The sequence below is a fragment of the Mustela putorius genome, unplaced genomic scaffold, assembly GCF_011764305.1.
Source record: "Mustela putorius furo isolate JIRA1106 unplaced genomic scaffold, ASM1176430v1.1 tig00000785_pilon_pilon_pilon, whole genome shotgun sequence".
Lineage (NCBI taxonomy): Eukaryota > Metazoa > Chordata > Mammalia > Carnivora > Mustelidae > Mustela > Mustela putorius.
Window position 1 is genome coordinate 9,622,988 of NW_025421480.1, and position 14,938 is coordinate 9,637,925.

At 40.6% G+C, this 14,938-nt stretch overlaps 1 protein-coding gene across 10 annotated transcripts in view; it reads right to left on the bottom strand.

The window, feature by feature from the left end:
* AHCTF1 (AT-hook containing transcription factor 1) overlaps positions 1-14,938 on the bottom strand; it is an 83,285-nt gene that overhangs the window by 23,385 nt on the left and 44,962 nt on the right. For all 10 annotated transcript variants that reach the window (XM_045084674.1, XM_045084675.1, XM_045084673.1 and 7 more), the window contains 12 exons: positions 12,733-12,873; positions 12,011-12,115; positions 11,260-11,353; positions 9,171-9,294; positions 8,973-9,029; positions 7,614-7,760; positions 6,865-7,052; positions 2,142-2,286; positions 1,934-2,065; positions 1,084-1,234; positions 485-641; positions 75-167 (listed from right to left, as the gene is read on the bottom strand). In XM_045084674.1, coding sequence (XP_044940609.1) covers positions 75-167; positions 485-641; positions 1,084-1,234; positions 1,934-2,065; positions 2,142-2,286; positions 6,865-7,052; positions 7,614-7,760; positions 8,973-9,029; positions 9,171-9,294; positions 11,260-11,353; positions 12,011-12,115; positions 12,733-12,873 — 1,534 coding nt within the window. The remainder of the gene's footprint in view (positions 1-74; positions 168-484; positions 642-1,083; positions 1,235-1,933; positions 2,066-2,141; positions 2,287-6,864; positions 7,053-7,613; positions 7,761-8,972; positions 9,030-9,170; positions 9,295-11,259; positions 11,354-12,010; positions 12,116-12,732; positions 12,874-14,938) is intronic.

Consider the following 14,938-nt stretch of genomic DNA (forward strand, 5'->3'; position numbering starts at 1 on the left):
TTAAAGGTAATTGAAAATGACAGTGTAATTATTATCTAATACTGTGACTTTAAAATGATTTAACTAAGTCTTACCTAGAAGCTTTTTGTGATGCTTTTAAAATTGGTGTTCCAACAAATGCCTCAGGCACTTGCGGATGTGGCAGAGGAGAGGGTTCTCTTTTAGGACTACAAAGAAAATAAAAATGTAACTTCTCAGTACGTATTACAGAGAGTATTAAACTATGCTTTTTACAAAAGGCGTTATCAGGTAGGAGAGGAGGGCTTTCACTTTTTACTTTGTACCTTTCTGCTTATTTACAAATAACAATAAACATAACTGCTTTTAAAGACAAAACAATTTTCCTACAATCAAAATAGTCAACATAGAGTTTTTCCTTTTTGCACAGACTAATAAACTCTAAGACTGAATGGCTCATGATTGCTTCGGATACCAGGGAAAGAAAAACGAGCGGCAAGACCATAAGGTGTTAAGGGAAGAGTACCTCTTGGAGGCTGAGGCTGAGGTGCCACCTTTAGGTTCAGTGCATGCCCAAATCTCTCCGATTTTAGACAACACATTACTGATGAAAGCAGATCTTGTTAACACAGCCCCTGCTGCAGCTTGCTTTGTAACAGTGGATAATGGTTGGGGTCTAGAAACTGTAAAACAAAGAACGCAAGTTCAGGGTTTACTTTCCTTTCTAAACCAGGATTTTACCAGAAGATGAATATGAGTGACTAGGACATAGGGCTCACAAGATAAGCAGTTACAGGTTATACTTAGTTCAGCAACATCTATGCAGAAATAGAACTTGGGACTTTTGAGAGGTGGAGATAATTTACTGTATGTGTTCTCTAAAAGGTGGACGGGAGTGTCCAAACGAAATAAAACGAGATCCTTTATTCTGTTCTGCCCTAATAAATCAGTTATAAAAACCTCTAAGAAAACTTTACATTTGGGGAGAGCAGAGCGACCCACCAGAAAAAAAAAAAAAAAGCAAAAATGAGCTGAATGTGAGAACAACAGTTTCATGAGATAAATTGCTTGATGTCCTTTCTCACCAAAGATATGTTTTTATGATAGTATTCAATCAAATCTTACCTTCTCGAAGAACTGGTGATGTGGACAGGTGGTAAGGCTTAGCTTGCTCAACAGCTAATCTTCGCTGGATTTTAGGAAGGACTTTCCCATACTGCTCTACTATAGCATTTCGAACCTCTGATCTCTCCCGCAAACAAGGATCACGGTCATTCTATTAAACATGCCATAAACCGTAAACATTTATTCTTCAAAAGTGCTATGTTTATGTTTATGTATTTACCATTTAAAACAGAATTCTGAATACCTAACAATATCTTCCTTCTCCGATATCCATTCTTCCAAACCAAGGACCTCGGACACACACCTGACTGCATTATCAGTCCCCATCTGTCCTGGGTTCCACCCCTCCCCCGTCCAGGCTTGAGTTTTCTCCACGACTAACAATGGTCATCACGTACCAAGTTTCTACGTGGGTCAGGCGACAGGTCACCTCTGACACATCATGCACATCCCCACAAACAGATACTGTCATTTTACTGATGGAAGAACCAAGGCTCCAAGAATGTGTTCCAAGCACGGCACAAAAGAGCATCTGTCTGAGCCCTGAAGTCCACGTTCCTCGAACCACGTAACTACCACTGCTCCTCTACCTCCTCCTCTAGCTCCCCCTAAGTGAAGTGGTTAGTCTGGCAGGACTGTGGGCAGTTATCTAAATAGAAATGGCCAATGTAAATGGACCCAGGTAAGAATGTCCTGTTCCCAACGTGCTAGGGAAGGTCAGATGAGGCATCTCCAAGGTCGAGGGGATATGAAGAGCCTCGGTGGTTACTGAGCTAGAAACTCTCACACAACAGTTACCACTTCTCCTTACTCTCTTGGCCCCCATAATGGAACACATTTCACTATATACCGAAAAATTGGTCTTCAGAGTTTGATTCAGCCTCAGGGCAGAGACGTAATTGGCACGCTGCAGATAGTGAACTAGAAGGAATTCGTGATTCCGAACATTGGTGCTGGACTGCAAGAATCTCACCAAGCAGTCCTAGGAAGAACCAAAACACTTGTTAGCTACTCCCTTCTCCTGCATTTCCGACAAGCGCGTGCTGGGGCATTGTTACCTGCTCGAGTTCTGTGAAAGGCAGCTTCAGCAAGTCCTCCATGAGGCCTGTCTCCTGGCAGACTCTGTACGTGTGCGTCAGGAGATGCTCGATGTTCAGACTGGTGGAGTGCTGCCGCAGGAATGTCCAGGCCTCCACCATGTACCTGAAACAGCGTTCCGCGAGACCTAGTGTTAGGAAAGCCGTTGGAAGCTTTCCAAACGAGCGACCCACCTACAGAATTTCAGTGACACTCTGGGTTTGTAACGCTGGAGAACTCTGAGCTTTTCTTAAACACACGTCACGGCATCAAGACGTCTGCTGATCTCACGAGCAGACTTCGTGTGAGGCTGTTCTGGGTCGTTATTGGAGTACAGGACAGGAAAGCACAGAGCATACAAGGGCGTGAGAACGAGCATCACTGTGGTGTGGCAGAGAAAGCCGGGCCCTTACGGATGCACGCCAGGCAGGAGGGCAGTGGAAGGGGAAGGGAGCAAAGACCTACCCGGGCACCATTGTGTTTAAGGGATGCTGACGGGCTTATCTCAGTCAAAGAATATTCTGACCGATCTATAAGCAAGAGCTGACTGGAAAACATGGGTTAAATTAGGGAGTTTCAGACACCATGTGGGGGCATGAGACACTGTCTTCTGTGGGCAGTGAGACATCAACAGTGTTTCTCATAACATACTCTTGAAAAAACAAAAAACCAAGCTTCAAACTGTATCAGCAGTGACTATAATTGTAAAAAAAATTAACCAATAAAGCCTATACATGTTTATGTACTTATTTACTTAAATAGGTAACAAAATGTCTTGAAAGATATACACTAAAATTGTCAGAACTTTTGGAGGGGCTGAAAACTTTCAGGGCTGTGAGAGGTAGAATACATGGCAAGTACATATGAGTACCAGGAAATAATTTTTCTTAAAAAGGCCATCATTTACCAAATTCTAAGTCAACACATAATTTTGGTTTCAAGGGACAACTTCATAAAAAAGCTTTAGCTGTGGTTATTGAAATAGTCACAAATACTGACATAAAAACTTGTTAATAAATAACCAAGATACATATAAGAAACACAGAATATGTGAACTAAGTCACGTCGATTAATATTCAGCATGGAAATACATGGAAGAATAACTTGTACAGCACTGAGCCAGGCTTCCTGTGGATATAAAGTTCCTCAGGGAAGAAAAGGGCTCCCTGTGCTGACAGGCCAGGCAGGGCCAACTGTTCATTTTCTTGTTCTGGGACTAGAATATTTTAACATACTCTGCAGGACTTACAAAGGTTACGAACCCAGATAACTAACAAATTTACAGGTATTCCCTAAAAATCTAAAACTGCCTTGTATTTCACCCCATACCAGGACAGGGAGGAGAGTATGATTGTTATAAACCTGAGTGTCTTAGGGGGGTAAATTTTTTCCTGCCTAAAAAATATGGGAGTATTAAAATGAGCACATTTTTATAGACAGAAAAATAAACAAGAAGAATGAATAAGTATATCAACATAAATTAAAAATAAACCATATGAACATAAAGTTGAAGTAGGTAGGACATAATCTATTTGTAGAATCCAATGTAAGACTGGTATATGGAACCTTCACCATACTATTCTATTTCTGTATACACTGAAATCTTCTTTTAAAAATGCTTTTACCAAAATATGTTTCAGATAAATCAATACCTAAATGATAAAACAAAAACCACAAAAGTGGTAGCAGATACCATGAAGAGAACTAAAAACAAAAAATGACATTAAAGTGAAAAAACAAACACAAAAGTCAAATGAAAATACTGATAATTCTGATTTCATGATTTTCAACATAACAAAATCCATTCTAAAACAAAGTAAAAAGACAAATGACAAACAAGAGGGGAAAAAAACCCTATGATTACTATCCCTAACACACAAAAAGCTCTAACATGTTAGGAAGAATAATCTCAACAACACACACAAAAACAAAAGGCAGGTCACAAGCAGGAAATAGCAGCTTTATGAAAAGGTGCATTCTCTTATTATTTTGGTGAGATGAAACCGGTTACTCTGTTACCACTTTCACCCACCAGAGGGCAGTGTGCCGTGAGCTATCAAATGTCTCTTCCCCCAGTAGTTCCACTTTTAGGATTTTATGTCTTACAAACGAAATCCGCACCTGTGTAAAATGTATGGTTACTCACAGCAATGGTAAAAATAGCAACAGACTGAAAAATACCTAAATGTTCGCTGAGGCGAGCTGGTTCGATAAATACTGACACAGCACATCACAAGGAACTACTACGTAACTGTCAAAAGTAAGGAAAGTCTCTTTGTCCTATCAAGATATCAAGTCCAAATTAAACAGGAAAAAGTACACTGTAGCAAGACATAGAGTGTGCTGTTTGTATTGTAGCACTGTTTGTGTAGGGGTGGTAGGGAGAGGTGGTAGAGTAAATGCTGCTAGAAATGAGCCTGGAGCTGCTCCCATCACTAATGTGCTGTGATGGGACTACTACAAAGCTTTGGGGAAAGGAACACTCCCCAAACAGCCCGTCATCACGAAGGGCGAACTTCTTCAGCAGAAGAGCTGAGGAGATGAAGGGTGTGTGTGATGGCGGGGCTGGGGCCTGCATCCTAGTAGCTTGAAGCCACACAGAGGGAGGTTCATTAAATGTTAGCAAGTGCTTTCAAAAAGGTGGGGTGGGAGTTTAAGTAGGAGGGGGAAGAAACATACATGCACTTGCTTACATAGGTCCACCACTAGAAATTATTAACACTGATGGGTACCAAGAAGCAGCGTAGCAGGCTGGAAATTCACTGTGTATCCTCCTGAACCTTTTGGAAGCATGTAAGTATTTTACTATTGAAAATTAAAAACAAAACAAAAGAAAAACCAACCCTAATTCCTGACCCTCCATCCACCAGTCCATGGAAATTTTCCAATTCAAAGTATGATGTCCACTCCTAATTGAGCAAATGTAGTAAGAGTAAGATTATGACTTATCGAATATTAATCTACCAGGAGAGTATACTTGAAGGCAAAGGGCAAATGATAATGTATTTTTCCATTTCCCCTCTAGCAGGAGACAACACTATCTCCAACTTCAAGAAAGCCTGTTCCACTGCCAACACTGACGTAAATTTTAAAAATAAGAAAGCCCTCATACTCCACTACTTGATGAAGTTCTAGAACCTAGGTGAGGTTCGGTGGGCTGAGGTCCGGAGCCGATGACCAAGAAAGAATTCTTGAGACATCTTTGGTGCAAAATGGTGGTTTATTAAAGCACGGGGACAGGACCCGTGGGCAGGAAGAGCTGCTGCCCGGGGTTGTGAGGGTCAGCATGTTATATACCCCGCGGTTGGGGGAAGAGGAGGAGAAGGGAGGTTTCAACGGGAGTTTTCATATGCTCTTCCTGCCCACCGAACCTCACCTAGGTTCTAGAACTTCATCAGGATCTACCCAGCAAACCACAAAAATGTGTTGTGAATGAACTGAAGGATAACAGATAACAAGGATCGCAGAGGAAAACAAGCAACCTTTCAAAGGTGTTTTTCCAAGATTCCAACATCTGTTTTTTCGATGTCAGCATTAGTGGTTAAGGACAACCTCTTTCAAGTCAGTAGACTGAACAGCTTTTATGCAACTGAAAATAATTTACATGCTGCCTGACTACTCAGTACTGGGACTCTTAACCCATTTTTTTAAACCTCTATCGCCGCTAGCTTCTTTAAATTTTGTCTTGCCCTTACGTTCATTCCAGATTTATTCAGCTAGTCAAATGTTTGTGGCTAATTCAAGTTATTTCATTTCAACAAGTACTTCCTAATTTATTCCTTTCGAGGACACTAGCAGTGTCCTACCTATCTAATCAACCCATTACCATACTACAGAACTCCTCTTCTACCTGAAATTTAGAGATTCAACCCTCTCCTCTCAGAAATACATTGAGAACAAAGAAAGCTTAACTTTGCAAATGCTGATACTGAAGTAGCATTTGGTTCATAAACAATCTGGGGTGAGTGAAGAAACGAATTTCTAAAAGTATAAAAATGACCAACCAACAGAACTGATAAAAAAAAGTGAGTTGTATAAAACAGTTACAATCTCATAGGAAGTAACAGCTCCAAGCAATTTCCCCAAATCATATGGTTAACAAGAAAACCCAAATTACCAGACAACTGTATTTCCAATCATGCCTTTAACTTGTCATAGTTGTCACATACACAAGTAACTACAGCAATATACATATACAGCTATAATATGAACGGATCTATATATAGCATGCTGATTAGAGAGCACTAACACTGGCAAAGGGAAGAAAAGGAACAATGTAAAGACAGGACCTACTCAAATCCCCACCTGCTCAAATCCCGTTTGGTTCAGGTATTTAAGATACAAAACCCGATTTTACAACTCAATAGGGCTTTATCCTTCCTTTGTATCTTTGGCTCCTCCCCCCAATCCCCCCCCCCAAACCTCAACTGCCCACAGGGGAGATGCCCACATTGCCATTTAGCAAGAGAGAGAATTCTGAATGAAGCTCAGTTTGGCTTCCCCTTTTACTCAAGAGTCCTCCTTCTTCATCCTATTCTAAGATAAAAGGTTTTTTATATTCTTCTTAACGCTGACAATGAAGAATCCTAAGAACAGGATGTAAACGCAACCAAAGCAAAGTATTTTATATGACAGTCTCATCAATTCCATTTTATTAACATACATGATCAAGGCTTCAACGGTGTTTTCAAAACATGTACTTACTTATTGGAAAGCAAAACGGTGAGGTGAAGGGTAACATCCTCACCGCTGGACACCGTGGGCTTCATTGTCTGAATGTATCGGAGGGCTTGTCTGTGCTCCCCCTGACTCATGAAGGCTTCAATAATCTTTGAGTGTTGCCATGACACAGGTTTTACAGTAGCTGGGTGGAACAGAAGATCCAAGCCACTCTGCAAAGAAAACACAAAAAATGCTACATGCACATAAAATGTGATGCACTTGGACAAAAACACCTAGCCTTTAAAAAGACAGGGGACACTACAGCCACAAACAACAGTTTAAACATAACCTGTCAAGTTCTACTTTAATCCATGGTACATTTTATTTTAAATAAAAGCCTATCAAAAGCCCCATTCTTCTGAGGCTTGGTTGAGATCTGACGTAAAATCTTTCTGCCACCAAGGTCACACATCAATACCAAGTCCTGCCTTCTATGGCAACACACCAAGCGGGTCTCTAACAAAACAATGGCCGAATCTGCACCACTAGTGCACCACTAGTACTTATTTCCTTCTTTAGACCTTGTGGGCCCTGAGGTCCTAAAGTGTTGCATCTTTGTATTCTCATTGCCGATGACACTGCTTGATAAAGGTATCGACTGAACTGAGTCCGTAAATTACTCCAGAAGTAGACTGAGTCGTATCTTTAATATCACAATTAATCCAGCTACGTACTTCTTTCTGAAATTCTAACAGCTGATGAAAGCTTACATTCTCAGCGAACAGACTTACCGCATAGTCATTATGATCTATCAGCCAAAAGCCTTGAATAAGTTTCACCTGGCCCCAAGGAATGGCAAAGGCAGTGGGAAAAGACTCAATGCAAGTATCTGCTTTGTTTGGGAAGGAATACATAATATCGAGCAACAAATAAATGGTCTTTAAAAAAGAGAATTAAGGACAGTAACAAGAAGAAAATCTCCTACATATCTACTTGTATTAGGGATCAAGAGACTACAGCACCAGAGGCTTAAAGAGGCTGCTTTCAGGATTCCGAAAGCCTAAACAGATTACCCTGGTGTGGCAGTGTTATTAAATAACTGTGCAGCCAGTTCTAGATGCAAATTCACAAATTCACACTCAGTAGTAAGTACCACTGCAAAAGAGATTAACAAAAGCCCACTTTCCTCATGAAGTCAGTAGCTTATTAGCACTGAAGAAGCAGAGGTACAGACAAAATTCCAGTTATCGGCAAAAGCCAAAGGCTAAAGCAAACACATCATGTAACTTATAATTTATGAATGGAACTACACATTTAAAAAAAAAGATTTTATTCATTTATTTGACAGAGAGAGAGAAGCAAACTCCCCGCTGAGCAAGGAGCCTAATGCAGGACTCGTTCCTAGGACCCTGGAACCATGACCCGAGCCAAAGGCAAACGCTTAATTGACTGAGCCACCCCTCCCTGGACTACACACTTTTTAAACTCAGAAACTGACATCAGCACAAAAATACTATTGCAAATAAGACTGGGTTCAGGCCCAAGGCCTAACATAATATTAAACTAACTTATTATGTATTTGTATTGAACACATAAATTAACCTCATTAAGAAAGATCATTTGATGCCTGGGTGGTTCAGTAGGTTAAGCCTCTGCCTTTGGCTCAGGTCATGAGCTCAGGGTCCTGGGATTGAGTCCTGTATCGGCCTCCCTGCTCAGTGAGGAGCCTGCCACTCATGCTTGTGCGCTCTCTCTCTCTCTGACAAATACATAAAATCTTTAAAAAAAACGAAAGAAAGAAAAAAAGAAAGACCATTTGGCCAGCAATGTTTCAGAATTGCTGTTGGTATGTTGGTAACTCTGATGATGTCCAACACACACACACACACACACACACACACACACACACACAAACACACACGAGAATCTGATGACAGCTGTGGATCCTAACCCCAGAAAATTATAACAAAATTCTGCATAGTTTCAGATTTGCCATAGACCATTGGAACCCAAACAACAGACCCTGGGTTAACCTTCCTTTAAAAAAACTGCAAATGTGCAGCTGAGATTGGATTAGACGTTCGAGGTTCCTATTACTCTCAAATTTTATGATGAACGTAATACAGGAATTGACAGTGTTTAAAGGATACAACAGCATGTTTGCTTATTTCAGTGACGTCATCCAATAGGTATATGTCAAGCAGTGCCTGTAAAAGGGATAAAAAATTCAGTGTTTTTTGTATGTTCACTCATTCACAGTTCCTGATTCTCCCAAGCCCGTGCCGGGCGGGAACAATACCCCCAGCAACCGCAGAGTCTTCAGGGGGAGCACGTGGCCAGAAACGTACGTGCAGACTAGATGGAGGGTATTTTCCTGTGCCTCCTTCATCCCGCTTCCACAACCTCTCAACGCCGTCTCCCAATTGAGATACCATTTCGTCAATAATCAGGCAATCGGGGTTCCATTTCCCTCTGCAAAACGGGCAACATTCAGGATTATTCGCCATTCATGTTTATTCCAAACTCTTGTGATCCCCACAATCCAAAGGAGAAGAGAGTTGAGAACAGGACCCCATTTGGCACCACGTGAAGTCCAGTCACCAACAAGAATTAGATGCAGAGGCCTCGGGCTTGGTCGCCAGGAAGCTGGTGCACACAGGTTCCCAGGGGGAGAGCGCGGTCCAGCCGCCAGATGCCTGAGCTTGCTTCTACCACCCAGAGCAAACTGCCCAAGAGCACAGCAGCCAGTCGGGTATAAACACCCAGCAGTTCAGTCAAAGGGCTATGAGTTCCCTTTCACCACCTGAGTCTTCTGACCCAGCGATTCCTTCAAAAACCTATCCCGAGCGCCTGCAGTGGGCAGCAGAACCTGTCCCTGCCTCATCTACAACAGCCCGGTGGGTGGCAGTTCCTCCTTCCTGAGCTTTCCCCCTGACAGTCAGCACCGCACCGACCACTCCACCTTTATTTACATGGCCTGCGAGTCTTACGTGACAAGCAGGATTAGAAAAACGTAGCAAAGCCATTCAGGGACACATATCTAGAATTAGATCTAGGAACTAACAGATCTAGGATTTTAAAATATGCTTGATGGGGCGCCCGGGTGGCTCAGCTGGGATCACGATCTGAGGGTTGTGAGATGGAGCCCCACGGCGGGCTCTGCACTCAGCAGGGAGTCTGCTTCACAGTCTCTCTCTCCTCCTCCTTCTGCTCAAGTGTGCACTCTCTCTCAAATAAAGTAAAATCTTTAAAAATTAAATAAATATAATATGCCTAATCAATCTCCCACCTTGGTGCCTAGGCTCCAAGATTATTTCTTCGAAAGGACCGGACCCCAAACTTGCCACATACCAAATTATAGACAGCATGGCCTTCTGAGGACTGATTTCTGGGGGATTCTGACAACACACCTGACGTCCATGTTCGTGAACCACCACTGTCAATGTTGCATGCTGTGCTGCAAGCGTCACTCCCACCCGAGGAACAAGGCTATATAATCCCTGCTCTTTGTTCTATTACCTCTGCTTCATTATTTCAAAGAAACCAATGAAAGTAACATTCATGTATATTAAAAAGGAAAAATAAAGGAAATAAGACAAAGAAAACAGGAACACAGTGGTTGAAGGGCCTGAAAAGCAACTGTTAATGGAAAGAACATAAAAAGCCTAACTGAAGGTATGCTTTGTGGCTTTCTGATGAATTGGGAGCCTTTAGTCATTTTCTAAATAAGAATCCTCAGATTCTTAATCTCACAAAACAAACTGAGGGTTGCTGGGGGGAGGGAGGTTGGGAGACGGTAGTGGGGTTATGGACATTGGGGAGGGTATGTGCTATGGTGAGTGCTGTGAAGTGTGTAAACCTGGAGAGTCACAGACCTCTACGTCTGGGGATAAAAATACATTATATGTTCATAAAAATAAATAAGTAAATAAGAGTCCTCAGGGGGTGCCTGGGTGGCTCAGTTGCTTAAAGCCTCTGCCTTCAGCTCAGGTCATGATTCCAGGGTCCTGGGACGGAGCCCTGCATTGGGCTCTCTGCTCAGCGGGGAGCCTGCTTCCCTTCCTCTCTCTCTGCCTGCCTCTCTGCCTACTTGTGATCTCTGTCTGTCAAATAAACAAATAACATCTTTAAAAAGTATAAATAAGAATCCTCAGGAAAAATACATGCTTAAATGACAGAATCTCTTCTAATAAATCAACTGTGGTAACAACTCTTAATTAGGAAATACGAGTAGCCACACTCAAATTATCAAATGAGGTGTAACAGATCTAGGCAAACATGCAAATGTTACAACTATAATAATGCTAGTAACAAATTCTGTCACTTGAGAATTCCACACATTTCATCTTTCTGTAGCCTCATGAATTCTGTTCTGAGAAAGAGATGACTTCTTACAAAAATAACTTCTAAGAGGTTTTGGAAAATTCTGGAAGGTACCTTGCCAGACGCTCACACTTCTGTCGACGACTGGTGTAGTAGTTCTGAATTACAGGGTAGTTGTAGTACAACCTGGACAACTGCACAGCATCATCTAGAGTTTTTTAAGAATCAGGAAAATTAGTAATATTTCCAAAACATCCTAACAATACCTAAGGTCATCCACATTATTTTACTATAACTGCATGATACTGTTTAGTCTGCAGGCTTCCTAAATTTAAGTAATAAATACACATCCCTTTATTAACAGATACACAAACAAGAAAAGAGTCTCTCATAACAGTTGGTAAAAAACAAGGATGTAGGCTTAAAACTCTGGAAAAGCTATTCCAGAGATAATTCCATCCCCTTAATCCTTAATCATTCATATACTTAGAAAGCAAGCAGTATTCACTATTTAGGTAAAAATCACAGAGAATAATGAAAGAGTAAGGTCAACAGCAATTAAGCAAAGGGACAGAAGTGCTTCTCAATAGAATCTAACATGTGCCCTGGAAATGCAGAAAATTAGAGGACTTAGAAGTGTTCTCTACAAGCCAGAGCAAAAGTCAAATCTAATTTTTGGTAGCATACATTAGTTGAAAAGAGGTATTCGACTGATGGCAAATAATCTCGGTTAATACGCATATTAAAACAACTCTTAATGGAAGAGGGATGGTGGAAAAAAGGCAACCCGAAAATGAGAACCCCTCAAATGACAGAGATTTCAGAAAGTCTCCAGTAATATCCGCAGCTGAAGTCCGTGTTTTACCTGAGCCCTCGGGTAAGAGCCCCGAGTGACAGAACCAGAGCACCGCCTGCGTGTACTGGCTGATGAGCCGCGTGATCAGGCACTTCTTGTGCAAGTCCATGAGGCCTGCGGAGATAAACACCGGCCGTGTAACGTGCAGTGCTTCAACCGTGTGGAGAATCAAGACCCTGCCCAGTTCTCAAAACTTTTAACAGCGTATGTGGATTCTTCAATATACTTAGCTTGAACAGAAAATCTCCACAATGCTAAAGGGGATGACTCACTAAGTAGACATCTGAGCTACATGAGCTTCCGCCTATGCTGCATTTCCAAGTCAAACGCAGCCAGTAACACAGACCAGCACAGGGATATTCCTGTAGGTTGTTCAAACCGGGCCTTTACGTGAAACTGGCTATTTTGTTTAAATGGCAAAACAAAGACAAACATTTACAATGACCTCTGTGAATAAAAACTTACATATAATTGAAGAATTTGAAACTCTACTGGAAGTACGTACGCTACCTTAACAGTAAGTTTAACCCGCAGATTTCCCAAGCATGTTTAAGCATGGGCTCAGGGCACATCTAGTAATAGTCTGCAGTTTCCATTTAAGAAATAAAAATAAAATAAGTCTCTTCGTACTTTGCACAATGATGCATCTAAGACAAGGAAGACAAGGAAGTTTATTTTTCCTTGAAGTAAAATTTAAACAAAAACTCATTTATACGAGACAAAGAGCACACCTCTCTCCGTGATCTCCTGGGCCTCTGTGGTGAAACAATTTAAGACGGAATTAAGGTTGCTGAGAAGCAAGTGGCACTGCTGGAGAGCCTGTATGGTCTGTGGGTCGATGAAACGACACGAGCCATCAAATAATGGTATACCTTTCCAGGAGAAAATACCAGATTAGTTCTGACACAATAAATCCGAGTTAGTTAAAATCATAAAGGCAAGATTTCTCAAACTCCTATTAACTACAGAGTTAGACTACACATTATGAGACTTTGAAATGGCAAATAACCTTAAGAAACCCCGAAGGGACAAATATAAATTCCTAGTTTTTTAAGATGCAGAACAAGGAACAAGCAATGTGAGCAGAGGAAGGGGACACAGAGTCAACTTCAGACTGACTAGAAATAAGTCTATTCGTTAAATGCTTCCCCCTCAAGTAAAAATCTTTCCTATCAGATCTTTTACATGCCACATTGTTTTGTGATTATTTTATAAGAGCACTTTTCCATCTCCAGTGCTCCAAAGTGAGACATTAAGACTCAGATAAAGACATAATAAAACTACGTGCTTGTTATAATTCACTGTAGACTTGGTTGTCCTTTCATTTTAAACTCAACAATGAATTTTCAAATCCTTTTTTGGGGAAAAAATGGGTATTTTAGTTGCTACTGATTACATGTTTTAGTTAAGATTTAATCACATTAATATTTACTGGGTAACTGGAAACTAGAAAACATATCTTAATTAGAAATCCTTCCTCAAATCAAATTGATTTGCTTCACTTCCCATACATTTAAAATACTATGCTTTGTGTTTTTATTACATTTAGGTTTTTAAAAGAACTCCATTAACCAGTAATGCAGCTCAAGGCAGCAATAATGGCTGAGTTACCATGTTCAAACCTGATGTACCAGATTATGCTCAAAGTGTAATAAAGGCATATAATTTATGAACCAATCTGAATTTTTTTCTTTTCTTACATGAATTACATAACCCAGTCCTGAATATATTTTCCACTCAAAAAAATATATTTTGTGGCCCTAACTCTCAATTACCAGGTGTTTGCTCCTGACTTTAACTAAGTGATTAAATATTTAATAACTATTCAAATAATTTATTCAATTATTTAAGTATTTATAATTATTTCATATTTATGTTTTGTAAGTATGACCTAAAAATACTAAAAAACCCCATGTCTCTAACAGTAGATTCTCTACTAAAAATAACTTAACTAAAAAGTCCATTTAATTCATTCATCATTGATACAATGATAGAAATAACAAAAATATATACTTCTAATTAAACTTAAATTATACTTTCATGTACAGGGCAATCACATTATTTTTGTACATAATGGGTTTCTGATATTTATAGGACACCTCAAAACTCAGATTAACGACAGATGAATGAATAAGCCTGACAAGAAGAAAAATTACTGCAAATGACTGATAACGTCACCTGCTAGCAGAAGACAGAGGTGATGAGTTTTTGCCCTCCTCCTTTTTTTTTTTTAAGAATATATATTTTTAAAGATTTTATTTATTTATTTGACAAAGATCACAAGTAGGCAGAGAGGCAGGCAGAGAGAGAAGAGGAAGCAGGCTCCCTGCCGAGCAAAGAGCCCGATATGGGGCTCGATCCCAGGACCCTGGGATCATGACCTGAGCTGAAGGCAGAGGCTTAACCCACTGAGCCATCCAGGTGCCCCTTTTGCCCTCCTCTTTAGCTTTTTTTTGGTTATAAATATTTTGAACAGAAAATGAGTAAGAAGGGAACCTTCTGAGGTCAACTGGCATACCCCCCTGACTCCATCATCCGCAAACTTCATAATTTAATCTCTTAAGATCAAAGAAAATGTCCAACTCTGAAAGTTGGTATTATAGGCATGTTAACACATTGCCAGTTTAACAATCGATTGCAAAGTCTTGCTCAAGAAAAAATTTCGTCGGGGCACCTGACTGGCTCAGTGGTGGAGCATGTGACTCTTCAACTTGAAATTTTAAGTTCGAGCCCCATGCTGGGTGCAGAAATTATTTAAAAATAAAATGTTTAAAAACAAACATAAAAATAATACTAATTTTGCCACCCTACTATTAAAAGAAAAGTTTTCCTCTGAGACTTCTTTAAAGAGTTTACAACTTCAGGGACGCCTGGGTGGCTCAGTCAGTTAATCATCTGCCTTCAGCTCAGGTCATGATCGCAGGGTCCTGGGATGGA